Below are 26,762 nucleotides of genomic sequence, written 5' to 3' on the forward strand. Positions count from 1 at the left end.
AGGAGGGTGCTTGCCAGATAAGGGGATATGTGCTATCACTACTCAGCCTTATTGTGCAACACAAGGGGTGAATAATACCCTACACCGCACCGTGTACTGATATTGAAGTCTGAAGACGAGCACTTCTCTGATCGGATAGTATTTCGTACAGTCAAGATACTATAGTCATCTTGATCGGTCCAATATTAGCACGATTATGCAGGCAGCCAGCCAATCATCAAGTGCTCCAAGTTTATGCAGACATACATTCATGAAATCTGGTGTGTTCAAAGATGAACCACCTCGGCCAAGTTGCCTCCAGACAATTGCTTATTTACCAGAATACAATACTTTCTGACTTCGTGGAAATACGTATAAGCAAATGAGAATTTCCATAAATCTTCATGATTGAGCACAGCGCTTTCCTCTTTTTCGTTTGCCATCTTTCTTGTTTCTAGTTTCTGTCCTGGCTAGCTCTTTATCCACCTCTCAGCTACCAGACTACAGCCTTTGTAACAAGGGGTTGGGTCGGTTCGTGATGTCTGCCAGATAGTCATGGTCGTGTCTTCCTAGTGCTGATTCTGATGGGCTAACTTTAGTCTCACGCTTCGACGTGGACGCCAGCAAAATGTATCTTAGTCCAGTTCGAGCTGATGGCGTCGATACCCCCTTTGCTTGGGCATTGGTATGAGTAAATTTGCCAGCACATCCAAGAAACTGTGTGCCGACAACTTGGATCTTGTCGATGTGCCTATTCAAGAGCAAACCGAACAACACGTGAAATTCAATCATCAAACAACTCGAGATATGGCGGACTTGGCACCAGTTATCATGCTCGCCGCGGCTCTGGCAGCTACAGCTGCGCTGCAATTTTTCTACAAATTATATCAGACAAGAAGACGCTTTCGGTCTCTTGTAAGCGCTCGATTTTTCCCCAATACCATTGATGGAATTTCGCGGAATGTACAGGCATGCTGATAAAATGTTGTATTAGCCAGGACCGCCCCATAGCCTTCTTTGGGGCCATCTCAAAATCATGGGAGAAATTGCGGCGACATTCCCACCCAATATGCACCCCCAATCATACATAACGGCCATTGCCCAAAAGTGTAAGTCCATAAGAAACGTCTCGTATTCCCAGTGTCTATGTGTCCATGATATGAGAGAATGAATTGGTCACAATCTCCATATCTGGTGGTTTATGGTAGATTCTCGAGTATGGGATCTCTTCGGTTTGAGCTGAACGAATTCATTGACTCTGATATGACGTTTCATCATATTCTACACAAGCATCTATTCTTCTTACCAAGGAAATATCCTAAAAGCTGACTGATGTGTGATGGACAGATAATCTCAAAGGTATCTTCTACCTGGATCTATGGCCCGTGGCAGACCCTCAAGTCGTCCTGATTGAGCCGGAGCTCATGGACCAAGTCCAAGTGCAGCGCGCCTATAACCAGCATCCCATGTCTGAGGAGTTATTGTCTTCCATGGTTGGCCCCAATGTAGTGGCTGCGGCCAATGGTCCGGTGTGGAAGAAGCTTCATCATGCCATGGCACCCAGCTTTCTCATGTCGCATGTGCGCACGCTCACCGGTCTCATGGCCGACGAGACCATCTTGTTCCGGGACCGGCTGAAGTCGCTCGCCCGGGACGGCGGCGCCTTTAGTCTCGAAAAGGAGTGTAGCAGGTTGATTTTCGACATTGTCGGGCAAATTGTCTTTAATTTCCCTCTGCACGCCCAGACGCAGGGAAGCTCGTACCTGGATGATCTAAAGGAGACAGTAGAGCTCATCAATGAGAGTCTGAGCATGAACCCGCTAGTCAAGCTCAAGGTGCGGATGCGCAAGGGCGCAATCACGAAGCGGCTTGATGCGGCCATTCGTACCAAGATCGAAGAGAGATGGGATACCCTGAGAAACGGTAATGTATTCCCGACGAGAAAGAACTTTCTGAGCATTCTAGACCTCATGCTTCGAGAGGCTTTGGCCAAGGAGGGTCAAGGCAGCGTCAAATCGGCCAAGCTGCCCAAGGAGGAACTTGGCTTGTTGGTCACCAAGTAAGTCCACTCGTCACGTGAATCTTACTGCATGCGACTGACAAAGAGAACAGTGTAAAGGGGCTTCTGCTTGGTGGCCAAGGAACAACTGTAGACACTCTATGCGTAAGTACCGAGGACACTATGCAGCCTACAGATCGGCTGACGCTCGACAGTACATAAATATGCTGCTCTCCAAAAATCCCGAGGTTGTCCAAAAATTGCGCGATGAGCACGACGCCGTCTTTGGAAAGAGTACCGCAGAAACTTTGGGTCTTCTCGAATCTGACCCTAGTAGACTGAATGATCTTGAGTACACCTCGGCGGTCATCAAGGAATCCCTACGGCTTTTCCCCGTCGGCTTTGGTATCCGGCAAGCACCAGCAGGGTAAGCTTTGTTGCTTCTAGTCACTATTCCTATCCAATGCTGATTCCTTGCCAGTTCCGTGGTTACCTATCAGGACCAGTCCTACCCCATCGATGACCTTGTGATCGTTCCCTGCTGGCACACAATGCACTACGACGAGACTTACTTTCCGAACCCGTCCCTGTTTCGACCGGAGCGCTTCCTGGGCGACTCGGTTCCCCGAGGATGGTTCCGCACCTTCAGCCGCGGGGCGAGGGCGTGTCTGGGCCAGGATCTCGCCATGGACATGATGCGCGTCGTGCTACTGCTCACGGTGCGAGATTTTGATTTTGTGTGCGCCGGGCTTGAGCCGAATGAGAAGCCAAAGAGCACGTACACGGATTTGGATACCGTCTTTGGCGACGTTGTGTTTGCTGAGCTGGCCTTGGAAGCACGGCCTAGGGGCGGCATGATGATGACTGTCAAGGAGAGTGGATATAGTCTGTAGGTGTACTGCATCATATGAACTCTTGTATAGCGGGCCCAAGACGCTCTATAAAAGACTCTGTATTTGCATTATTGCTACTGAATACGGATTGGTTGTCCTATGTGGATGTATGATGGGTAATTCCGGGTTCATCGAGACTATTTATTGTGATTCATCAGTCGTCGATTCTCCTACCAACAAAACGTGAAATGCCTCCCATACGACGTAGAGCGTAACTCCAAGCGCACCAGAAAGTGTCTAAAGGAATACAACCAGCTCCTCATTTGGATTTTGTAGTCTTCTTACTCTCCATACCGACACCCGCCAGAAAGGCAATACGCATGGAAGCACCCAGGTATACAAACGGCACATTGCCCCAATCAATGGCGTTCCACGACGAGACATTCCAGTAGACGCTGGTGCCGACGGCCGAGACAGAGTACAGGTGACCAAAGTCGGCCAGGAGCAGCACAAACAGCACCGTCTTCCACACCCTCAGGTCGCCGGTGGACCGGAGGACGAGCGCCTCGTTGAGGGCAAAGAGGAGATAGAGGTTGGCCAGCTGGGATAGGACAACGGATGTGCCCGTGGGAATGGCGGTGCCGCCCGGGGCTGTGGAGGCGTGTGTGAGGGCCAGGTACTCTGCCTGGCGGAAGTGTGCATAAAAGGCGCCCACGAGTGCCGAGATGGGTTCAATGACCAGAAAGAACAAGCGGTAGGCGAATGGGAGAACGAAGCCAACTGGCGCTGTCTTGTTCGCCATGATGTCTAGTTGATAGGAATGACTTGTTCTGGTAGTGGTTCCTCGTCGTTCGTATCGACTTGGATAATATGGAGCTTAGGGATTTTTTTCAGGATCTTTCAAATTGATAAGAAATTGTCAAGTATAAAATATGTGATTGCTAGAGTATAACATTCGATTATAGCAATCAAGCACGACATGAAATCAAAGCAGAGCTAGTTGCGCATCAATCCTGCCTGAAACCGGCAGGATTAATATTATTCCCAACATGGCGCTTCACTGACATAGCAGTGAGATGTGAATATACTCAACTCCACAGTACGAGGTTTGGTCGGCCCTTTTCGCTGAATTACTTTCGATCCCTCCTTTCACTCAATGCTTCGTGTGAATTATTCCTAGGGAAAATGGAGTGTGGCTATTGAGAAGACCAGCACTTCTCAACGCCGGCCGCCACTATAATCAAGGCCCAGACATACCCCTGCAAGCGATCAAGCCTTCAAGGCCCTAATACCTGCGCCTTATACCTGCGCCTTATACCTGCGCCTTATACCTGCCTGGCTCTTCACAAGCACCAGGACATATCGTTCGTAAGATTTAGAAACGTGAAAACTTGGGGCAACGATATCATCAAGTCTACAAAGACTCACAAAATGATTGCGAGGAAGAAGAAAAGAAGAAGGTGATTCTCAACTCGTGGTAGTTTTATTTTGTGTATCAGGTACAAATAGCATTATTTTCTTTCCTTTTAAACTCAACCTTTGCCTAAATATCATGATATCTTCTCATCTCGCTCCTAATCCCGTTCCAGGCAATTCGGATACCGGTCTTGGCATTTCCGTGTCCTGTCCATCTAGCTCCATCGACATGGGATGATGCCTCTGTGCTATAGCTGTCGATATCGAGTCCCAGGTGGCTGAAGACATTTGCGAACCGTGGCGAGGTTGATTTTTCCATGCATCCGACACCCCTAGATTCGAGTTGTTCTCATAGGGTGGTGATCCGGGAGGAACATCGTATGGTCTTTTGGGAGAGTATGGATTATAACCCTGTGGCGGCGGCGAATCTGGAAACGCGACACTGTGTGCTGATTGTGGCATATCTTGATATGTTTGCGAGAAGCCCGGGGACACGGCTACGTACTTGTATTAGATTTTTTATTTTTATTTTTAAGAAAGTTTGGGTGAGTCGATGGATAACTTACGAGAGTATCCAAATGGGCTGTTAATAGAAGAGTGAGGTTTCTCGACCTCCTTCTGAGCCTTTCTATGCCTCGCCAAGTACCCACATCTGTAAACCAAGATAGCGAGAAGTGCCAAGAGAAGTACACCACCACCGACGGCTATTCCAACAATGGCGCCCGTGGATAAATGTACACCGTCGTGCGAGTTGGGTGTTGGTGTGCTTGTCGGCGTCGAGGTCGTGGTAGCGGTTCCAATCAAAACCTGCGCGGCACTCGGGTCATCGCTCAAACGAGCTGCCTCCAAGTCTTTTGTTGGACATTCTCCCAGATCGCAAGGGTTCGACTTGCAGCAACCAAGAAACGGAGGCGATGCCTGACAGGTCCACCAGTCAGTCGTGGCATTTGCATCTACACATTCCTGCTTCTTGATCTCATTGTAGTAGTCTGAAGAGAAGCTAGAAGGCTTGAGGTTCAGCTGAGGACATAGACCAGAGCCGTCGGCGCATGGATCGACGTCACAGCAGCCGAGAAAACGTATTTTTGCAGTATCGCAAACATAAAAGTCGCCCCCCTTTGGACAATTGAAACCGAGTTTTGTGTTTGGATTAGACATTATGGCAGAAGAAGCGTAATCCGTAGCTGCACTGCTGGTTAGGGTTGTGAGATGGGCAAGGGGAAAAGGTTGGAAACAAAACAGACAACCTGCTGTCATTAAGACGGAATAGCAGTCATGTTACACTGCAAAGAGGTTCGTATGTACTGGTCAGAGATGGACCCAACAGGCACAGACTAAGCACTTTACCATAATCCGGCCAAATCTTGTCATGGCCTAATAATAGAGGCTGAATGGTGCACTTCTACAACGTGTTGGGTAGTGTGGCGATGCGCAAGTACAGAAAACCATTGTAGCCAAGGCGCAAGATCTTCCATGGCTGAAAGCCATGATGACCCAGGATTTCTATACTAGTCGCCCAGAGAGCACATCATCTCTTATCCGAGGAAGAGGAAGACGCGCCCAAAAGCAGTTGCTCCCGCTTCTACCAAATTGACATGAGTTTGCTTGGAGAGCATACTGCAAAGGTCGGGTTAGATGCACTTTGGGGGGCGGAGCTTCGTCTGTCGGAACCAGTCATGAACCTGTGCCACCAACCACGACATCTGGTAGAATATCCGAATAAGCTGTCAAAAGATGCGTAAAGGGTGCTGCGGATCATCACAAGGACATGTCTTGGGGGTAAAGACCCGCTGATCAGGAAGCGGGCAGTGAACGTTGGGTAACTGCCCTTGCGTCAGCGCCAAGCTCGCCAGCTGATTTACCAGCAACAAAATGATCGTAAGCTTTCGTTCCTAGTCGACGCTCCCTCGTAAGTCTGATGATTTAGATCGGATCATTGAGTATGATAGCAGGATACGACGACGAAGGTTTGAATGAGAGCCCAAAGAAGGGTTCGAGAACAGGCTATATTTCGAGTATCGCCTTCAACACCTCCAAACACCAAGGGTGGATTAACTTTACTGGTATGCATCCCCACGCAGTGGACGCAACACAGCTGAGGAGCAAGGCGCAATATTAACCTCAGCTAATTTGGACAGGCCATCGTCCATCCTTCGAGTAAGACAAGTCAAGTCAAATACAGCCTCGACAGGGTATCTAGACGATGCTAAGCTCCTCATGAAAGGAAGCTTGGAAAGCCAAAGACACCCAAGCTGAGATGCTGCTTCGGAGCGACCACAGGCCGATTTATGGATCATGTTGCGAATGAAATAGCCATGCACCATGGGAGAAACCAAGCAACATGTGCTCTATGGCATTATCAGAAGTTGTAATTCTGTTTGTTGCCTTTCGATAGTTGATGCAAAGTTCGAGGTGCACCTATGCGACGACTCTATAGAGAGACCCACATACCACAAAGTCACTGCTCCTATTGGGCCAAAAACGTCCAGCAAAGAAGCCAGCTGCCGGGGTTTACCCACAAGTGCTTGGCACACGATCCCACAATTGAATTTTTTGATTGCGGCCACCCCCAAATTCCGAACTTTTGCTAAACCCAGCGACCGCGATCGACTTTTACATCTTCACGACCAACCGACAACCAGCAGTCTCACGCCCAGAGTCCCGTCGCCCAAGATGTCTTCCCCCGCCCTCAACAAGATCGCCGCCAACAGCCCTTCGAGGCAGAACCCCTCTGAGCTCGAGACCAGCATTGCTGGCGCTCTCTACGATCTCGAGACCAACACTGCCGACCTCAAGGTCGCTCTCCGCCCTCTGCAGTTCGTCTCTGCCCGCGAGGTAAGATAAAGACAAGAAACGAGCCAATCGATGGCTCGTGTCCCCCGTAACGTGAAAGAAAGAAGAACCACACGAGAGAAAAAAAAAATCCTCTAGATCGCGACTTGATCCTGTTCCTACGATGGACTACTTGCTATGCTACATGCTCGCTTGCCCGCGACATCCCTAGCGATTCGTTCCTGTACTTCAACGTGTGTTCGCGACCTCGAACCCGAAGCCACATGTTGACTACGAGGAGAGAGGGGAGCAACCACAGTAGTCTCTGCACCACTATCGAGAAACCTAGCAATACAATACATCAAGAGGAATAGGACGGGAAGCGGTCCAAGGAACATTCATATGAAAAACATGTCTGTCCTGGAGCTCGCCTGCTGACTTTGGATCTTAATTAGATCGAGGTTGGCCACGGCAAGAAGGCTATTGTCATCTTTGTCCCCGTCCCTTCTCTGCAGGGTTTCCACCGCGTCCAGCAGCGGTAAGTTTTTCCACCCTCTCCATCTCCCATCTCTCCGCTTGGGGGACGTCCTGTCAAAGATAAATCTAAACTAACTCGTCTTGCAGCCTGACCCGTGAGCTCGAGAAGAAGTTCTCTGACCGCCACGTCCTGATCCTGGCCTCGCGCCGCATCCTCCCCCGCCCCAAGCGCTCTGCCCGCTCCCGCAACACCCAGACCCAGAAGCGCCCCCGTTCCCGCACTCTGACTGCTGTCCACGACGCCATCCTGGCCGACCTCGTCTACCCCGTCGAGATCGTCGGCAAGCGTCTCCGCACCAAGGAGGACGGCGCCAAGCTGCTCAAGGTTGTCCTCGACGAGAAGGAGCGTGGTGGTGTTGACTACCGCCTCGACACCTACTCCGAGGTCTACCGCCGCCTCACTGGCCGTGGTGTCACCTTTGAGTTCCCCCAGTCTGGCTCTACCGAGTACTAGGGTTAAGCGGTAAAAAGGCTTTGTCCATTGGGGACGATAACATCAGGGAAGCGAAACCAAAAAGAGATGGGTTGGTTTTCCGGCGTTTGAATCGGAACGGTTCATTTGGAAGAGAGGTATACCAAAAAAAAGAATACCTGGTTCAGCATACATGAATCCTGAGATGATAGCATGAATGGACTACTCTTCCCGGCGTAATTCACACAAAAGGGCATGGCGTTCAGAGATAGCTTGTGACATTTTCTTTAATGACGAGCATGGTTTTTGATGACAAGCCCAAACCATCCCATCAACTTCTTCTTCCCATATGCAATGTATCATGTCAGTCTCCCATCACGATGTCGTATGACTTGAGTACCTGCCGTCTGGTCACGCCGCCGGTAATGGCCATATTGATATTCATCACCGTCGATCATTCTCAAGCGTGTAGCCCCTTTAGATAATGGCAACCTATCCAGACAAGATCACTACTATTATTACCAGCTCTATCAGTTTATATGGTTGTATCTCGGGGGTATCTCATGTACATAACAATTCACCGCTCATTCCTGGCTAATCCGCCCAATTCCTAGTACCGTCCAGTACGCCAATTCCTTCTTTTCCTTGCCATCCTTTTCCTTACTTGCCGAGGTACTCACTTGGTCTCCGGCCGGATCGCTCTCCCACTCCAAACGGACAAATATGGGAATTTCGAGAATATCCTCATCCTCCTTGAGTGGACTGAGATCATCTTTACCATCACCATCTTTCTTGAGGATAGTGGGCCGTGGTTCTATGCGCAAAGATGAGGGGATCACCTCAACAACAATGCTGACCCAATTTCGTCCACGCTCCCATACTTTTCCCGGCTCGACTTGCTGTAGAGTGTCCGCGCGCTCCCGCCGGCGGTCATCTTTGAGTACCTCGTTGATATCATAGTCATCCGAGTTTGCTTCAATGGTGAACTGTGGGCACAGGACGGTGACACGGGATGCAAAGCGACCAGGGGTTGTGTTAGGGGTCGCTAGGCTGACCTTGATGTCTTCAAACATCAAGTTTTTAAAAGTCAACAAGTATTGGGTAGGCTTCATTGGTATCAGCAGATCTGAAGGAGGAGGAGGCAGCCCTGGTTGGATGAGTGGCTTGGATGAGATCTCTGGCAAGTAGTTCACTGCCACGAGTCTGATACGGAATCTCGTATTGTTCACTTTAGCTTCTGGCTTACTGAGGATGTGACGGCAGGCAGGACATCGCTTCGCACGTTTTGACCGAAGCAAGTAGGGAACTGGCCACATCTCATCAGCGAACCGAGCACCTTCCTCGACTTGAACCGCGGCTTGTGGCCTTGTCACGGTACCATCGTATCCTTGGTGCCTAAGCTTGGTTATGGCAGCAGACTCGTCGAGATCGGGAAACCGAAGACCCTCGTTTTCAGTGTCGGCCTCCCGTATAATGGTCGGTCTGGCTTTAGTCTTGGAAGCAGTCAGACCGCTGGTTCCAGAGTATAGGCTCATGATACGGGTGAGAGCATTGGGAGAACCAAAGCCATAGTCGCCAAAGCTTCCGCTCATGCTGCTAGTTGCAGGATTGGCGCTGGCAAGCTGAGACTGGTAGAAAGATTTCATGGCGGCGAAACGTGACTTGGTGGACTCTGGCTCTGCGAGAACATCCCTTTTCGTGGGTACAGCATCCACGGGTGCATTTGGTATGTCACTCGAGCCAATGCCGTGACGCATTTTAAGCAGTTGCCCATAGATACCCTGCGGTTTGTCGAACTGGACTCCAATCTCGGACGAAGCCCAATTGCAGTACGAGCAACACAGAACCCAGGGACCGGGAGGGGCCGAGCCTGCATTGTCTGCCGTGAGATGTGAGGGTTCCGGCGCGGGCGCGACTGACTGGACGGCGAGCGGTCCAATGCAAATCGGACACTGGAAGCAGCTACGGGTGCATCTGCAGTGATGGATTGATTGATTAGTTATCATCCGACAGGCGTGTTATCCATATGCATGAGAAGCCATAGGCGGCGGAGGTGCGTAAAGATATAGGATCAGATGCGTTTGCCTCTTTGGGCAAGCTCGCAGCAATTAGGGTTATAGAACGCGTGGCACATACCGATTGCCTTCAGCCTTGACACTGCTGGCGCCGACCTCGAAAAGACAGCTGGGGCAGTAGATGGTGACGAGCTCCTCGGTGACACAGCGCGGGCATCGGATCTGGTTGCAGTCGACGCAGTACAGCAGATGCTCTATGGGATACAAGCTGTAGTTGGACCTCGGAGCGCGCGGGTCGAATGCACAGTCATCATCGTTGGGAGTGTTTTGAGACGTGGGCGACGATCTGCCGCTTGAGGTACGGGAATGTGTCGCCGCGTCGTAGCAAGGACACTGGACGAAGCTGTAGGGGGTGAAAGAAGAAGCCATTGAGAGCTCTTGCGCGGTTGCTACATGGCAGCAAGGCCACCTCACGAGCCCCCAGAGCTATGCGCAGCAGTAGGTATGTTTGCGCTCCTTGAAGGTTGCGCGTGTTGGCTTCAATATGGGGGTGGGGTCGGCTGTCTGTCTCTCCGGTCTTACGGTCGGTCTACTGAAGCTGCTGAGTGAAGCTCTATCCTAGGACGGTAGTGCAGTTTAGGTGTTGGAGGGGCTGAGGAATGAAGGAAGCCAAGGAGGGATGCTGTCAGCTGCGCGCCAACTGATTCGCTGTAGCGACCCCCCATTCAGTTGATAATTCCCCAAGTTCGGCATCGTCTAAGTCAATTCGCGTACAACGTTGATCATCTACCTATCTGCATACCAATGAAACTGATACTTCCAGATTATCTCTTTTCAAATAACGTCACAACATAATGTCGTACTCGAAGCTTGACGTCACTATTGAAAAGGCAGAAGAAAAGAAATCCCCATGTCGTGTCATGAACTCGCAGATCAATCTAGGAGCTAAGCTTAACCATAATATCTACACCATCTACCAAAGTACGTATCGCCAGGGTCTCTGTCAATCCTCTCCGAGTCCGAGCACTAATGTCATGTCGGTATCATATATTCCGTATGTTAGACCCTGGAGTAGAACCCTTGGCGCTTTGATGTGTAAGCGACCATGTCGCAAATAGGGATGCCTCTTCATTATGATGAAATTTACAAACATGACCGTTTTCGTGTTGGGGTCATTGGAGTTGCCTTGACTATTCGCTGCCCGACCCGGACAAGACGGCTCTCGGCTGCGAAGCAGATTATTTACTTGACGATGCTTTCACAAAGGTACTCAGCCAAGCCGTACTCGAAATTTTTTTCTTCTCTCAACTCGGCTGCTTTTGACTTGGCCAAACAAAAATGTTTACATGGAAACGTGAAGATGGCAACGGATGGCTGATGGGTGCCGACATTACTCAACGGCCTACGGCCAGGATAGACCCAGAAACGCATAATTGTCGTTGTCGTACGGCGGCAAATAAGCAAAGAGAGATCTCGGGTATGTCGTGCGGCAATGGCTAATCTCTAAACCGAATCACATTTTCAGTCTGTGCAGCCTTCCCTAGCATGAAACTTACACAGAATGAAACGACTAAAGAAGGACAGCTTGGTATGCTCACAGTGCGTGCCCTGGCATCTTTGTAGAGTTCGGCTGTGCATTGCCCATGATCCATCCTCGCGATCGGCAGCAGATGCGATGCCGATGCTGATGTTATGCCATATGTAACATGTCAAATGCTATGCGATGCGCGGCGATGCGCTGCCACGCACAAGTTACTGTACATTTCAGCCGCAGCCGGCAATATCATAGCGTGGGGGGAGACGGATGGCATCGCGTTGTCGCCGTCGTTGTCCAGCTCAAGAATCCAGAACAGCCGGTGCTTCTGTTTGCATCCCTAGCAGTAGCAGCAGCAGCAGCAACAACATCAATTTTTTAAGCATTGACATGTAAAGAAAATCCCGCTCTGGATGACAAACATACATGAAAAAGACGGCCGACCGAACCGGGATATCCGCTGTAAGCCTTGGTTCCACGAGAATGTTTCATGTTTCAAAGGGTCTGAACAGGAAGAAAGAGACGAAATCCAGACGACATGGACCGCTGAGAGGTCTAATCCTGGAACGGTGGCGTTCGGTCAAGAACCCTGAAAAAACCCTGACAGATTGGGACAGTGCTTCCAGACCCAGAGATCTGGTTCGTCTATCTGGACATCTACCAGATCCGACCACCATTTCACGAACTTGATACCAGCTGAAAAAATTGTAGTTTATGTGTAATAGTAATAGTATACGGAGGCCCCGCATACCGACCAGAATGAAGCTGAACAAGCGTGTGGGGATGTTGTGCGATTCAGCGCACCCTTTTGGTACACGCCGTCGATGAAAATGTTACTGAACTTCAACTTCACTCGAGCTGCCGTGCCTCTGTTTCTCTCTGCAAACGGCAAAGGAACCGGGAGCTCCGCTAATGAGTTTAATTTTCTTTTTCTTTCTTTCCGTCAATCTCCCAGCATCTTTCTTTTTTGGCAGCGGGTTCAAGTTCGCCGTGGCGGCGGCAGAGGACATGGGCCAGGAGGGCAATTTCTCGTGGGGGGGATGAGTAAACCAAATACCAACCAAAACACTTGCATATTTGATATATTGCCGCCATATCAGATATCACACACAAGGCTAAGTAAGGCTGTATTTCTACTTGGAACAATGGAATATTGAAGCAAAACCTTTGGCAAAACAAGAGATCTGCAGCGATGAATTAGTCCAATGCCGTAAACGACTGACGCTAGTGGCTCGACGAAGGAAAGAAGACGAGAAAAAAAAAAACCCCCCAGAAAAAAAAGATTTCCGAGCGAACAATCTCTGCTAGGCTAAAGAAGATTCGCTAGCTGGCAGCTACAGAAACAAAATTGGCCGGAATTAGAAGAAAGTGCCAAGACTGAAGAGGCTGACAGCTAGTGCCATTTGGTAATGCAGTGTAGTACTACCGCTGTTACCGGGGTCGCACGCTGGCCCCTTGTTCATTTAGGAGCTTACGTGCGACTATTATGCATGTAGCTTAATGGGAGGGAGCAAATCACGTCAGGACTTGGCAAAGGGATGCGGCTGCTTTGCCAGTGTAGCATTTGAAAGTAGTCGTCCGTCTTTCTCGGACTCATCGTCGCTGTTTTGTTCTGGTCTCGAGTCTTGACGTTTTTGCTTAGTAGGGAACCTACACATCTCATACCGACGGCGCGGCGCATCGTCAGATCAGCTACATCAAACTACGATCAGCCCCAGGCCAAGACCATTGAGGATCCAGAGCTTTGGGAACACACACACTCTCCGACAACTCTCTTTTTTCCCTCTCTCTCTCCCTCCCTCTTTCGCGGCCGGTAGCTGCATGGCAAGTATGGGCCTAAGGGCAATCCCCCCAAGTACTCCGGTCCAGTCGGCATGGCGTTGGACAAGCAAGATTGGCACTACTGTGGCATCTCAAGCCACCATCTCCGGTGCCTCGGGAGCGAGACAAGGTTAGTTCCCAGCTTTGAATCTTTGCACTACGCTACGCTTTGTACACTACCACGGCGCTAGCGACCTTGGAATGACACTGCCAAATCAGAATCAAATGCAATAATGGGAATGATGAATTGATGAATGAGAGACTTGAGGAGATCAGCAGTCCGGGACTCAGAGCTGCCGCTAGCCGCCGCTCACCTTCCACCACAGTACATACCAGATTGCACCCACCCACGTACGGAATAAAATAATAAACTAATCACACTACTAGCAGACGTATTTCGCACATGTCACTACTAAGCCAAGTAAAGTACGTTGCATGCTGCATATGTATGTACAACATGCAATTCATACTTTTTTGTCCATGCTTTCTAATCCTGCTGCATGCAAAAGAGGATGAGCAAACCCAGTCATTTCCCCCTCTCAAGCCATTGAATACTGTGGAGTATCTACCATGGTACATACCCTGATGCCCAGGCATGTCTCTTCCCTCGCCTGGCAACCTGGAGTCCCGAGCGGTTAAGCGGTTCATCGCCACTGCGCATCGACCATTTGCCCGCTCTCAACAGTGGTCAATCAGGCCACTATCAGAATGAGATGGGCTTGTCCCTCAATCATGACTGGGCAGTGACCGGGAACCCGAGGACAGGGGGTGGGCAGATCGTGTGGATGTCTTATGGATCCCGGTTCCCTGCGAAGCTCCAAACTATCGTCAGGGCCAGCGGTGTCACTAATTCAGATTCGGGTCTTAGTCGAGGACAGTACGAACTCCTTTAGTCCACAAAGAGCACTTATCTATGCTTGACGGGTCCCGCATCTACCGCCGTCTCATCTCGCCCTCTTTCAGTAGGCTTGTGGAGAGCACGCAATGCTTGACGTACTCTTCCTGCAACTCCTCTCACCTTAGAACAAGAAAGAGGGTGTGTGCTGCTTCTTGGTCTATCTTTCTCATATTTCCCCGTCTCAACTTCTCCTCAACCCCTTGGCCACCACCCCCCGGTTTCAAGGTTATCAAAGATCGACAACCAAATGGAGAATACGAATAGCTTTCGACAGCTGCAGTGAGTTGTCGACTGCGATACTCCCATCATCCCGGTCGACTAGGCGGCGAGTGTGGGCACTCTTCATATCGTACCACCTTGAGCGCTTTTCATATACATTACCATAGCCGCTGTCTCCCTCAGATAGAGAGACAACGCACAATCTTCACGATCCTCGATCCCAAATCACTTTGGGATCGCCCACTCTCGCTTATATTAACGACAGACACCTTCACGGCATGTCGTTGCAACGGCATTTCTCCTTATATAATGGCGTCTCGGAACGATCCAGAGGCTGGAAGTCGAGGCGCACTGACCCTGCTGCCACCACCGAGGCCCAACTGTCAAACAACTCGAACATCATGAGATGGGACGGCGCAGCGAGGTCCAGCATACCGTGGGACTGCTTGAAAAAGGTGATTTTCTTGGGCGCTGTGCAGACGGAACCAAAACATGCGCGCATATACTAACTGGAGTCGACAGGACCCTGAACTATGGCAAAAGGTTGGGGATTGCTATGTTCACTTGTGTGGACAGGGCCAGTCGCGCAGAGGCCCAGCTTTCAAGGTGTCATTCTCGACACTCCAGGAAGCAAAGTGCCAGCCGCTCCTGGACAGGTTCATGTCTGAAGAGTCCAAAAGGTCAATATCAGCACTCTCTAGATCTCGCTCAAAGAGTGTCTCAAAGTCAAGCGACCGGCAACCTCGCATTGAGCTCTACATTCCAGCACCGCCCAACTCGGACAAGCAACAAGCCTACAGCTATCACTTGGCGACTCGGAACTTTTTTGCCTTTGTCTTCAGAAGGTCGCTAGTCGGCGAGCATCTTGGCGAGGCACTTATCAACCTAATGCACAGCATGCACGAGTCTCGTTCACCAGATGCGGACAATGTGGCCGACCTCATGGGCTACATGGACGAAGAGGGATATCTGGAGATGAAGAATAGACCGGCATATGCATTGGCTAATCTTCGTCTGGCTGAAACATTCCAACTCCGGGATCTGTACATCGAGGCATTTGCACACTGCTGCGGCATGAGCGAACGATTGTCCTCGTGCCCAGAGTATCAGGTAAGATTGCTTAATCGTAGCGCTCGAGACTTTGACTCACCAATGGATCAGCTTGTGTCCTCGGTGACCAGAAAACTTATGCGACGCGCCGTTGTAGAAATGGAGGTCAAGCTCGGCCAGATTGGTAAGATGCTCAGCACATTTCTTCAGGATGAGTTGTCCGAGGCCTATCTCGGCTTGTCTCCTGGTGCTCGGGCACACATGGAGCGATTTCGTACATTGCTTCAAGGCTTCTACGCAGCCAAGCTCGGCTATTATCCTCCACGATCCATTCATGCACGAACCACGATATTCGAGGCAAACGTGTACCAAACCCTCCAAGATGATTTCGAGGCCTTGTATCAATACCTGGTGGACGAGAATTTCGAACCGACGGCGGGTGTTCTTCCCTCAGCTCAGGGTGGAATTTGCGCATTGCAAAGCGTACAGTCCTTTGACACGAGGTGCAAATATTCGACGCTCAAAAATCCACTCCCACTTCTTCCGAATATCTCTCAGCAAGTTAATTCGAGGCGAATGTCATGGTTTGGTAAACAACCCAAGCTGTCCATTCGCGAACGGGTTGAGTGCCACATTGCTCTCATGAAGGCTACGAATGAGAGCAAGATGCAGCTCTTGAAAAATGACCTTGTCAGGGCGTACCGAAAATTCGAGGAGGACTGCATATTCGCACCCATCAAGGGAGATAAACAGGAACAGATTAGCCTGACCGATGCGCGAAAAGTCCGGTGGATCCTGGTGTACACAATGTATCAGACATTGCTACAAGCCACGCGCGCACCTGACGAGGTCAAGGATTGTGCTCGTGCCCCCTACAGTCTCTGCATTTCAACCTCCAACCTTCCCCCTTGGGACCACCCGATACCTTCCTTCATTTGGCGCCAGTCAGACCTTGTCTCACGAAACCCATCCACATCAACAGATGGCCGAAGTGGTCAGTCTGATGGACGATCGACTCCAGAGTCACCCGTTCTCGAAATCAAGCCAGACATCGATTATCTTGCACTGTGCAACAAAGATGTTGAGGCCTACATTGAGTCTGAGATGGCCAGATCCCCAGTCGTCGAAGCCCCAGCACGCCGCCCCAAGGGACTGTCACGGAGCAACACATTTCGAAGATCCATGCGAGTCTTTGGTTGTCGAGAAGATGACAAGACACCTACCGGATCGAAAAGCCGGCGCAAGTCTCAGCACTATCAGGAAATCACGGTTCAGGGCTACGGAAATGGTATGAACGACCTCGAACCTATGCCGACCGAAGATGAGTCTAGCGTTGCTGTCATGGTCGCTCAGATCAAGAACACGGTCACCACTTCGCGCTCGGCATCGACGGCTTCGCAATCAAGTAGCGTATATGCCAGTGCATCCGAGGACGGAAGCGCCTCTACCGCCGCCACTTCTTTCATGGGGTCGCTGACCAGCAGCCCAGTCAAAACGAGCAGAGCGTATCCTTGGGAACTCTGCCGTTCCGGAACAATTGGATCCACCACGCGTGACAAGGATGAAGGAGTTGTCTTGCCACGAGCCATGTCAATGGGTTCAACGTCACGGCCCCTGTCTGCATTTTTCGAATCCCGCGGGTCACAAAAACAGAGTCGGCCCGCCAGATATCGCCACTCGCACATGGAACCACCAAAGCCTAGGTTTGCCATGCACAAACACGATCTTTCAAAGATATCAAGCAGTGATGAGATTTTGGAAGACATCAAAACTTTTAGTGAGCTGCACAGCTCACAACTCAAAACAGAGAACATTGTTTGGGACAGTTATAATGACCTTGGTGGCTTGACGGAGATTGACGCCATGCCACCTCGAAGGGTCAGCACAATCTTTTAAGTCCCTGGAGTAAAATTGGGGGAGGCGTGGAGAAAGGACATGACCGATACGATGCAAAGACGTGGCAACGACGACTTGCATTGACCGCGCATTATTTCTTTTGTTTACTGTTTATTGATACCCATTGCCATTCCTTATACCAAGTAGCATATACTCTAGTGCTTCATCATGTATCAAAACCATGATAGAACTCCACGGACCATAGGGACGTCGGAATCAAAAGTTGAGCGAGTCAATCATTCAACCACTTTAAAATATTACCGATTATTCATCGAACAAAGTCTCATCCGTGCCTGTCAAGTGAGATTCAAATAACAATGATACACCTTTGCCGCACTTTGCCGCACCTTGATATTCTGCCCCTGTCACCGGGCCCTGCCTGTCTCAGGCAATTGCCTTGCGAGTAGCAACTTCGAATAAGTCAAGACCACGGGCTATCTCAGTCATGAGTAGGCCATGTTGTCACTAGTGTCGGTCTAGAACGATTTCCAATCTACAGCCAGCTCCCACGCGTAAGCCGCCTTGAGTATCGTTGTCTCGTCCCAAAAGCGTCCCACGATCTGCATGCTCGCGGGTACCTGGACGGCCCGGTCCGCCGCCGATGCCACCAAGCCCATGGGCACGGCCAGCGCCGGGTGGCCACTGGCGTTGAACGGGGCCGTGTTCTCCGTCATGCCCTTGTTGGCGTCCATGTGGACCAACGGGCCGGCGTCGACGGCGGGCAGCGGAAACGACGCCCGCAGCGTCGTCGGCATGATGAGCACGTCGTACTTTGCGAGGGCGGCGTCGTAGTCGTCGCGCAGCTTGCGGCAGAGGTTGACGGCCTTGGCGTGCGCGTAGGGGTAGTTGGACCAGGCAAACTCGCCCGCGAACAGTCCTTCTTTGCTAAAGATGCTCATCTTGGACAGAGCCTCTGGCGAGTAAGGGAGGCCCTTTTTCTCGAATAGGTCCGTCATCATGACCTGCCGCCGCCCAGTCGCCCGTCCTAGCATTCCCATGTGGTTGCCCATCTTGCTCATGACGGAGTAAATGGTCCGCGCCGACTCGTGCAGAGGAACCGAGACCTCTTCGACCGTGGCGCCGAGCTTTTCAAACTCCTTGGCTGCCGCGAGAAACTTGGCCTTGACCTCTTCCTCTAGCACTGGATTCGATAAACCTTCCTTTAGTATGCCAATCTTCAAGCCCTTGGCGCCGTCCCTACCACTCGTCGCCAACGCCTCCGCATACTTGGGCACCTGCGCCGGAAAGGGGCACCCAGCACCCTGGCGATCATCCAGCCCGTCGGCACCGGCAATGGCCTGGAGCAGCACGGCACAGTCGGTACACGTTCTGGTCATGGGACCGACAAAGTCGACGCTGGCATCGTTGCTGGCAATGCCCGTGTACGGCACCAGGCCAAAGGTGGCCTTGAGGCCGTACAGTCCGCACATGGCGGCGGGGATCCTGATGCTCCCGCCCTGATCACAGCCGAGCCCGAGGTCAACAGTCCCCGCGCCCACCAGCGCCGCCGTGCCCGAGCTGCTGCCGCCGGCCGAGTACCCCCTCGCGTAGGGGTTATGCACGGGGCCCGTGGCGGCGCTGACGGACACGGCGCCGCGCGACAGGTTCTCGCAGACGGCCTTGCCGGCGATGCGCCCGCCGGCCTCGAGCACGCGGCCCGCGACGGTGGCGTCGACGCTCGGCGTCCACCCCGTAAAGGACTCGGTCCCCAGCAGGCACGGCACGCCCGCCAGCGCGATGTTGTCCTTGAGGCACACGGATTTGCCCTGGAGCAGGTCCGACGTCGGCTGCGCGTGCGCGCAGTCGCACTTCCATGCCCAGGCGTTGAGCGGGTTGTCTGCCCGGTCGGGAAAGTGCACGTTTTCCCGTGGTGTGAGGGTGAAATCTGGCGTGGGTGTATAATCTGCATTTACTCTCAGTATATGGATCCTTTCAAGTAAATCTACTCGGTATGGATTTTAGGGCACTTACCATCCATGGCCGACAAGGTATCCAACGCTCCCTTCATCCTGCCAAGAAGTGTGGTATAGTCATCAAGCTGATCCGGAGGTATCTCGAACCCAATCGCGCTGGCAACCTTGAGCATGTCATCCTGGCTTGCCATTTTGACTACGGATTTTTGTCACACTGCGCACAGTTGTCCGTTCTATGAGGCAAACTCAAACCTTTCGAGCAAAGTGTATGGAAGTTGACTCTTTTAAAGGCGTAAGTATACCCGGTGTAAGCCGATGGCCGGACGGAATATTCGGAGTCAGTATCCGCTCTGGTGCACGCCGCTTATCGGGGAGCCTTCGGTGGTCCGACGCTAATAATATATGATATATTTACTCCAATATACACCATTATGAACTCCCTAGTACTGCAGGAGTAAGAGCGTGACTGAATCATCGCCACATTCAATTTGATTCTCTCAACTATGCCCTTCTGATTGGCTCAGAGATACTCATTTGTACGTTCATCTCAATACCAGAAACTTTGGGTCACGATTGCAAAATGCGTCCGCTATTCACAGCACCCGTTGAGCTGATCTCCCCTGTGATTCACTCTTTTTACTGTCCCTGTAGAGATACAGAGATTGTAAAGTGACCACAACGTGATTGAACTATATTGTATCCTGGACCTTGGTATCAGAGGGCAGATTCGCGGACAAAGTGAGTTCTGAAGCAAACGTGAGCCTTGAAAGAAGGGGAAAAGGCTATGAACCCGGAAGTTATGTAGAGCTTGAGATTTCGAGTCGGCTGTGATTTGATCAGGAGCAAAGTTGAGGTGAATGCATGTTTTGAACACCACGTGAGGGCCGTGATTCGAACGTTCTGCAAACTACAATGCGCAAAAGGTGGTTATCTTTGTAACGCTGTTTGATTATAAATTGTACCAACAGACTGGGGTATTGTGAGTTCTTCTTTCTCTTTTATTTCTTTCCAAGAATACACAGACATGGAGAAATACCTCTCCATTCACATACACGTTCCACACATGAACAAACCCCATCACAGAACCATGTCTGTGCGCCAGTTGTTGATTGACATTTCCGTGGCTGCTGTAGTCCTTCACAACGCGGCCACCATTGGTTACCTCCTCGGAGCTGGCCAGCAGTCATCTCTTCCACCCGTTCATCTCGGCAGCCCAAGCCCTTCTCCAGCACCACCTGTCCCGCCGCCCGTCACGCCTCCGTACGAGTCAGTCAGCAGAAATGTCCCCGAGACGCAGAACCGAGAGCTCGAGAATCGCTCGACAATGTCGTCCTCCTTCCTTACCTCCAGTGGACTCTTTTGCCGATTTGTAGGAAGTGGCATCGTTCAGGTGGGAGACACTGACGACTCGGATTCTGATTGAGACAGACTCCAGCATCCATGAGTTGATAGCATGACTTTTCAGTCTCACATGTTCATTTTCGAGATCAAGATTGAGAAGGATATTGGGATGGATCTGGGTATCAAACATTGCTCCTAATCCAGGTGTACTCGGCTTCTACCACATAAAAATTCCACATAATACCCCATCAATACGTTGTTTCGAGGCATCTTGTGCTCTTACCAATATAAGTTAGGGACACACGCCTATAGGATGAAATTTCGCTCAAGTGATGCTTGCTCTATTCTGACTTGATGTTTGCGCCCTTTGAGGCGGTCGCTAAGCCATCGATAATCTCGCCGCCCATGACGTAGATCATGTATGTCGGGAGAATGAGCCAAGCGCCGCTGACAAATGTTAGAACATATTTTTGGCACAGGAAATTGATGGAAACCTACTTGGGAATAATCCAGAGCAGGATCAGATCCGGCAGGCTGTTGTGACCAATATTGTCAAAGCCCGAAAAGTACTCGCATGCCCCTGGATCTCAAGTCAGGTCTCCTTCATACACATGAAAACTCGAGTGTTTCTCATTCCATCAAACAGTCGACAACTTACAGTAAAGCACCGTCTTGCTCAAAGTCATGACGGCGGCGCTAAAGGCAATGAGAACGGCTTGGCCGGCGGCGCGGCCCGTCAGAACTCTCTTCTCGCCGCCCAGGACGCCGCCGACAGGCTTGCCCTGGTTAAAGTAGAGGTAAATGTAGGCCAGGTACATGGCCGTCTCAATGACGTTGAGAGAGCCCTGCGCGGAGGTGAAGCCGTTGCGGCTGTTGTAGGCCTTCCAGCCGTAGACGTAGTCAGTCTCTCCATAGAGCTTGTAGGGTGCCCATAGAGGCCAGTGAACTGCGAAGCAGCGAAAAGAAAGAAATGATCAGCAACAGTCGGACATGGAAAAAAGTGGCCTTTGTATGAGACTTACGAAATCCCCCCTCCATGGTGTGAGGTCGGCCCAGCACGTAGATGCTGTCCCAGATCACGAGAGGCAGCGAAATGGCAAACCACAGGAGCGTGGCGCGATCCGGCGCGTGATACCATACTTGGGGGTTTGGCGTGGAAGCGACCGTCACGGCCTTTGATGCTGAGCGCGTAGTCACCATGATTTTTCGTGAGGGTTGTGGTGAGTTGAGATGCAGGCAGAGAGACCAAATCTAGTGAACAGAAAAACAAGGTTAAGTACTGGTAGGGATCAGCTATACGCCGCGTCCAGAGTATCAACGATAGGCGATTGACTGTCCGAAAAGAGGAAAAAAAGTGGGTAGACGACGTGTTTAACGCACACTGAATACTTGTAATCGTGGCACGTTTGTTGTATACTCTGTACACCAGCACAATATGCAAAGATGGAGAGGGAAGGATTGAGAACACGCGACGCGGTCGTAGGAATGAGAGAGATGAGAAGAAATGTACTGTACTGTACACTACTTGTTGGTCTCTTTGCCCCGACGCGCGAGAATGCGGGGGACAGCCAACACTTGAAGAAGAGGTATGCCGGCAGCTAACGTAGGTACAGCAGCATGTACCAAACGTATGATCTGCTATTCAATGGCTACTTGGAGGAAGCCAGGGGGGTCCCGTCGCGGTCCTTGTTTCGGGCTCTGGTTCCGTGCCATCCGACCCAATCTGTCAATACGCCTGTCGATACGCCTAGTAGAAGATGATGTACACAGTAGTTCCAATACGCCAATTGAGCGATACGCCTTCACAATAAGCTCGGGTCGCTAAAAATCGTAATTGCAAAATTGCCCCGAATGGACAATCACCAAAATATGAGTGGCTGACGTTGGACACGGGCATATCACTGGAGACAGACGTGGGCTATAGAAGCGATGCTGCTCCACCGAAGCATTTACAGGCTGCACTGTCGCTTCCGCCCAACATGAAGCCATATGTGTGCTAAGGACTCGGAACTTGAGTTTGCCGGGACACTATTCAATTCCATCTCGGGGCCTCCAGAATTGATCGTCGGAAGAAGGAAGTAAAGACCCCCGTTCAAAAAATACCATTGTCCATTGACACGAATGCAAGTTTGATAACTTGCCTCGTTGTCATGATGAGTTGGGTCTATTCTAGAAACTCGTATGGATCATTATCATGTAGATGTACCGAGTGCCACCAATACGCAATTTCCCCGAGAGGAAGAACATTGCGAAATGATTAAAGAAATAATCATCAAATAGTAGCGGTCACGGGTTAGTCTAGCACGCCAATATGACCGACAGCAAGTGAACAGAGTCGACATCGGTTGATTTTATGGTGCGAAAAAAGTGTAAAGAAGAAAGGAAGAGAGGGAAAAAATTCCAACCGCCCGGCAACGCAGATGCAGGCGGCAGGAGCGCAAGCCAGGTCACGTGGTTGGTGTGAGCAATTCCACCCACCTAAACCAAATCCACCCCACAAAATTCGACGCGCACCCAAAACTCTGCAATCGCAATTTCTGCCAGTCTCGTTTCTTTCTCATCAACAACATCATCATCCATCAACAACAGGAACAAAGCGCCTGGACAAGCGTCAGCCATCTACTGTTCAACAGCAGAGAGACCATGTTGCCATGCTCTGTCCACACGGTAGGTGATAATGCCGCGCAAGAACATTCTCTCTTGTCTTGCGTGCACGCATTCCAGTGCGCGTCGGCATCGACTCAACTGCCACTTGATAGATAGCCAAAGGACCCCCAAACCCTCCTTTGGGACACACACACGCAACCAAACAAACCCACAATATGCCTACCTCTTGCGACTCTTCAATGCGCAGGAGCGTCAACTTCATTTTATCGTTCAAAGTGGGAGATGAATCTGTGGGCCTAGACAGCCCGTCCAATCCACCCTGCTGTCGTAGGACTTAGTGCGGCAGCGGGACTAAATCGGACAAACATTCTTTTTGTGTGCGTGATTTGTATTTTTATAAATAGCTGGATACCAATATGTTTGCTCATTATTGACTTGATCACCTTTCGCTTCCATGATAAACATGTACTATATACATCAAACATGTGCTATCAATATCTACCATCGAAAAGGTATCTATCATCAAGAAAAGACAGCAGAAATCTCGCCAGTAGACGCCCAGTATAATTCAACGAGGCGTCACGAGGAAAGGTATGCGTTCCCTCGTTGGGTAGAATGGGATCAGCGACCAAGAAATCCAGCTCATAGTCTATGCCGAGTGTTAGCCACTCGTGACCACAAAATCATGTCAAGAGGAAAGGGGGCACACTCACAAGAATCTCCTTGCAACAACTCCTTAAGACTGGCCACCATCTCAGACGCCGGCATGTCAAGGTCGCCCTGCTCGACAAAACTATCGTCCACTAGCGGGTTAAAGGCCTTGGTCGAAATGTCCTTGGTGTGCGTCTGATAAATCTGGTGGAACTGGTAGGCAAACTGCTTGAACGGCATATTCTCGACCTCGCGGCAGATGCGCAGGGCAAAGTCGCGCTGATACTCGGGCGACGGCCGCGCCGCCGTGCTGCCGCCGAGGCCGTCGACTTGGTTTTGCGCAACGACAAACGTGTCGGCAGCCGCCTCGACCGTCTCCATGAAGAGGCAGAGCACCAGGAACGCGGCGAGGCAGGGCGCCCACTCGCCGCGCGTCTTGGGCTTGAGCGACCTGGCAAAGCCTTCAAAGAGGGCCTGCATCTCCTTGAGGAGGTGCTCGTCCAGCAGCGACTTGATCTGCCGGTTCAGCACACGCGGCGTCAGCCAGGGCACGTTGCGCGGCATCAGATTCGTGTGCTGCAGCGCGTGGATAGAGGCCGGCGTGATGCACAGGTGCCGCGTTAGGACGTAGTGCATGGCGTAGATTGACAGGGCCTTCTTCACCATGGGCGACTATTTTGTTTTGAGCCGAGGGTTAGTATCAGTACAATATCTTTTCCGGCTTGTAAACTCACGTCAGATCTTTGGCCAAACCTCTGAACAATCTTCAGCACCCTCCACGGCAGAGTCGTATGCCGGCAAGAGTCCGTCACCTGTTCCGCATATTGCGGCTCGAGGGTGATCTTTTGAATGTAATCTCGCGTGCGTTTCCGCAGCTCGTCCCTATACGTCGCATTATCCAATTCGATGCCAATGGGCGCCGAGCTGCGGCTCTGGAGGTCGAGCTGGTTCAGGCCATCGTTCATGTGCCAATGCTGCAGGGCCTCGCGGGTCTTGGCCGTGAAGAACTTGGCCCGGACCTTGAGCGTCGAGTCGAAGCGCGTGCCCGAAAACAGCTCGACCTCGCAGGGGCTCTCGACGCCGCCAACGGTGAAGCTCTCGATATTTTCCGCGACAAAGGCGGCCATTTGGTCCTTCTTAAAGTGTCCACGAATAAAGTCGGGAAACAAGACGGGAAGAAAGTCTTGAAACTGCCAGCACATGATTTGCGGTACGGCGGCCGTCAGCTTTGAGCAGTTTTTGCAGGGACGCTCCTTATCGCACTGAATCAAAGTCAGTACATTCTTACAATACACTCGCCCAGGGTCTTGCAATCTCGTCCTACCTTGACTTTCCGCGCGTGACAACAGAAGCAAGCCCCCAGTCTCCGGACGTGCAGCGCATTCTCCTTGGTGTCGTTGGCCAGCGGTCCTTTCCTGCCCTTGTGCGTCATGCGCATGGCCTCGAAGCACTCGTAGGGATTGGGCTTGCCGGACGCGGCATTGATGAGCATGGGCGTCATGATGAGAAACTTGCTGCTGGCCGGCTCGGCCGCCTTCTTCTTCTCGACCTTGCTCTTGCCCTGAAGCTTTCGGAGACTGGGCTTGGGTGGTGCTGCCGCTGCCTTTTCGGCAACGGCGGCTGGCGGCGAGATTGGGCTGTGGCGTGGCGAGTGGTGCGAACTGCTTCCGGGAGAGGCTTGAGAAGCGTCTGATGCAGCAAATGTGGTGTTCTCAAAGGTCAGCTCTTGGCTTCTGACGTTGGTGGCAGTCCACGGCGACACGTTGGGGCCATGGAGATAATCTTGCGGGATGCCGAGATCAGTCGGCTGAGCAGAAAAGTCCAATCCATCCAGACTCGAAGCATTCGAGAAATCGATTTCATTTTGGAGTGAATCGTAATACGGCGGCAAGTCAACATTGGCTAGTAGTATGTCAGTATATATTTCTGAACCCAGAAGGCGGCAGCAGCAAGATGCATACCGTCAAAAGCCCCAGAGTACATGAAGTCCTGATTTGGGACGAATTGCTGGTTTCTTTCAATGTCGTGCGTAAGCGAGTCAAGGAGGTCGTCTGCTGTTGCTAATAGGACGTTTTCGGAAGAGCCCGGAAATGAACCAGAGTACGTATTCTTGGAGTCGGTATCCAGATGTAATGGCGACATGCCTTGTGGTGATCGCTCAATATTGTTTGGGTATCCAGCCATCATCCAACTTCCCATGCTCCCGGCACCGCTGCCCGGACTTGGGAAAAAGACGGAGGCCGGGTTGGAACTGACATGTTGCCAGGAGTCTGAGTCCTCGTTGGATTCTGTGCGCCGATGACTCTGCGCCGATGGAGATGCTGAAGTGACGGAGGTCATTGTGACGTAAGAATTGTAATATGCCTCTAGTTGACAATGTATTGAGTCGTCCTCTTGTTTTGGTGTAATCTGAGTACTGCTTGTTGTTGTTGTTGTTGTTGTAGTACAGTGTTCACCATCCGTATACTTTTGGAGTATGATTGCGACTTGACTGTTAGTCCAGGCGGGGCGTCACCAAGCAGTGAGTAGGGCCTATAGTTGTCGCTAAGTCCAAGTTCACGACGACTTTCGTTCACAAATCCTTGGGTGTCATAAATGGTTGCTTGGAACGATATATGACCCGGACGGTTATTCAATCTTTGAGTCACTTAAAGACCAAGTTAACAAAACAGAAAATCAACGCAGCAAAACGAAAATGACAATTATTACACAAAATTAACGAAATCAGCTTCCACCAGCGACGAGCAACGAACGAGGGGTCGTCTTGCTTAAACGTGCTTCCCCCAAGTCGACGGCTCAGCCCCATGGCCGCGCTAAACTGTTTTGGATGACCGACCTGTATGCAGCATTGCAGCGCTAGACTCGTTGC

General features: G+C 51.1%; 11 protein-coding genes across 11 annotated transcripts; 4 read left to right on the forward strand and 7 right to left on the reverse strand.

Annotated features, from left to right (window-relative positions):
- Positions 1-1,015: 1,015 nt before the first annotated feature.
- PFICI_08110 (uncharacterized protein) lies at positions 1,016-2,871 on the forward strand (the record flags this gene model as incomplete). Its single annotated transcript, XM_007836691.1, has 5 exons — positions 1,016-1,088; positions 1,327-2,038; positions 2,092-2,143; positions 2,194-2,405; positions 2,460-2,871. 5 exons carry the CDS (start codon positions 1,016-1,018, stop codon positions 2,869-2,871), a joined length of 1,461 nt encoding a protein of 486 aa, XP_007834882.1.
- A 259-nt stretch (positions 2,872-3,130) lies between these two features.
- Positions 3,131-3,613, reverse strand: PFICI_08111 (uncharacterized protein; the record flags this gene model as incomplete). Its single annotated transcript, XM_007836692.1, has 1 exon — positions 3,131-3,613. The coding sequence occupies one exon, from the start codon at positions 3,611-3,613 to the stop codon at positions 3,131-3,133; it is 483 nt and encodes a 160-aa protein (XP_007834883.1).
- Positions 3,614-4,374: 761 nt separating this feature from the next.
- PFICI_08112 (uncharacterized protein) lies at positions 4,375-5,385 on the reverse strand (the record flags this gene model as incomplete). The annotated part of the gene is made up of 2 exons (XM_007836693.1): positions 4,375-4,724; positions 4,794-5,385. The coding sequence occupies 2 exons, from the start codon at positions 5,383-5,385 to the stop codon at positions 4,375-4,377; spliced, it is 942 nt and encodes a 313-aa protein (XP_007834884.1).
- Positions 5,386-6,900: 1,515 nt separating this feature from the next.
- PFICI_08113 (40S ribosomal protein S7) lies at positions 6,901-7,990 on the forward strand (the record flags this gene model as incomplete). The annotated part of the gene is made up of 3 exons (XM_007836694.1): positions 6,901-7,062; positions 7,455-7,537; positions 7,624-7,990. The coding sequence occupies 3 exons, from the start codon at positions 6,901-6,903 to the stop codon at positions 7,988-7,990; spliced, it is 612 nt and encodes a 203-aa protein (XP_007834885.1).
- A 542-nt stretch (positions 7,991-8,532) lies between these two features.
- Positions 8,533-9,954, reverse strand: PFICI_08114 (uncharacterized protein; the record flags this gene model as incomplete). The annotated part of the gene is made up of 1 exon (XM_007836695.1): positions 8,533-9,954. The coding sequence occupies one exon, from the start codon at positions 9,952-9,954 to the stop codon at positions 8,533-8,535; it is 1,422 nt and encodes a 473-aa protein (XP_007834886.1).
- A 108-nt stretch (positions 9,955-10,062) lies between these two features.
- Positions 10,063-10,392, reverse strand: PFICI_08115 (uncharacterized protein; the record flags this gene model as incomplete). The annotated part of the gene is made up of 1 exon (XM_007836696.1): positions 10,063-10,392. The coding sequence occupies one exon, from the start codon at positions 10,390-10,392 to the stop codon at positions 10,063-10,065; it is 330 nt and encodes a 109-aa protein (XP_007834887.1).
- Positions 10,393-14,713: 4,321 nt separating this feature from the next.
- On the forward strand, positions 14,714-17,381 carry PFICI_08116 (uncharacterized protein; the record flags this gene model as incomplete). Its single annotated transcript, XM_007836697.1, has 3 exons — positions 14,714-14,890; positions 14,958-15,545; positions 15,597-17,381. 3 exons carry the CDS (start codon positions 14,714-14,716, stop codon positions 17,379-17,381), a joined length of 2,550 nt encoding a protein of 849 aa, XP_007834888.1.
- A 476-nt stretch (positions 17,382-17,857) lies between these two features.
- Positions 17,858-19,485, reverse strand: PFICI_08117 (uncharacterized protein; the record flags this gene model as incomplete). Its single annotated transcript, XM_007836698.1, has 2 exons — positions 17,858-19,284; positions 19,353-19,485. 2 exons carry the CDS (start codon positions 19,483-19,485, stop codon positions 17,858-17,860), a joined length of 1,560 nt encoding a protein of 519 aa, XP_007834889.1.
- An 896-nt stretch (positions 19,486-20,381) lies between these two features.
- PFICI_08118 (uncharacterized protein) lies at positions 20,382-20,717 on the forward strand (the record flags this gene model as incomplete). Its single annotated transcript, XM_007836699.1, has 1 exon — positions 20,382-20,717. One exon carries the CDS (start codon positions 20,382-20,384, stop codon positions 20,715-20,717), a length of 336 nt encoding a protein of 111 aa, XP_007834890.1.
- Positions 20,718-20,976: 259 nt separating this feature from the next.
- On the reverse strand, positions 20,977-21,835 carry PFICI_08119 (uncharacterized protein; the record flags this gene model as incomplete). The annotated part of the gene is made up of 4 exons (XM_007836700.1): positions 20,977-21,082; positions 21,134-21,215; positions 21,294-21,581; positions 21,658-21,835. 4 exons carry the CDS (start codon positions 21,833-21,835, stop codon positions 20,977-20,979), a joined length of 654 nt encoding a protein of 217 aa, XP_007834891.1.
- Positions 21,836-23,733: 1,898 nt separating this feature from the next.
- PFICI_08120 (uncharacterized protein) lies at positions 23,734-26,233 on the reverse strand (the record flags this gene model as incomplete). Its single annotated transcript, XM_007836701.1, has 5 exons — positions 23,734-23,891; positions 23,956-24,565; positions 24,628-25,155; positions 25,218-25,795; positions 25,855-26,233. The coding sequence occupies 5 exons, from the start codon at positions 26,231-26,233 to the stop codon at positions 23,734-23,736; spliced, it is 2,253 nt and encodes a 750-aa protein (XP_007834892.1).
- Positions 26,234-26,762: the final 529 nt, after the last annotated feature.

The sequence above is a fragment of the Pestalotiopsis fici genome (genome assembly GCF_000516985.1).
Source record: "Pestalotiopsis fici W106-1 unplaced genomic scaffold PFICI_Scf_5, whole genome shotgun sequence".
Taxonomy (NCBI): domain Eukaryota; kingdom Fungi; phylum Ascomycota; class Sordariomycetes; order Amphisphaeriales; family Sporocadaceae; genus Pestalotiopsis; species Pestalotiopsis fici.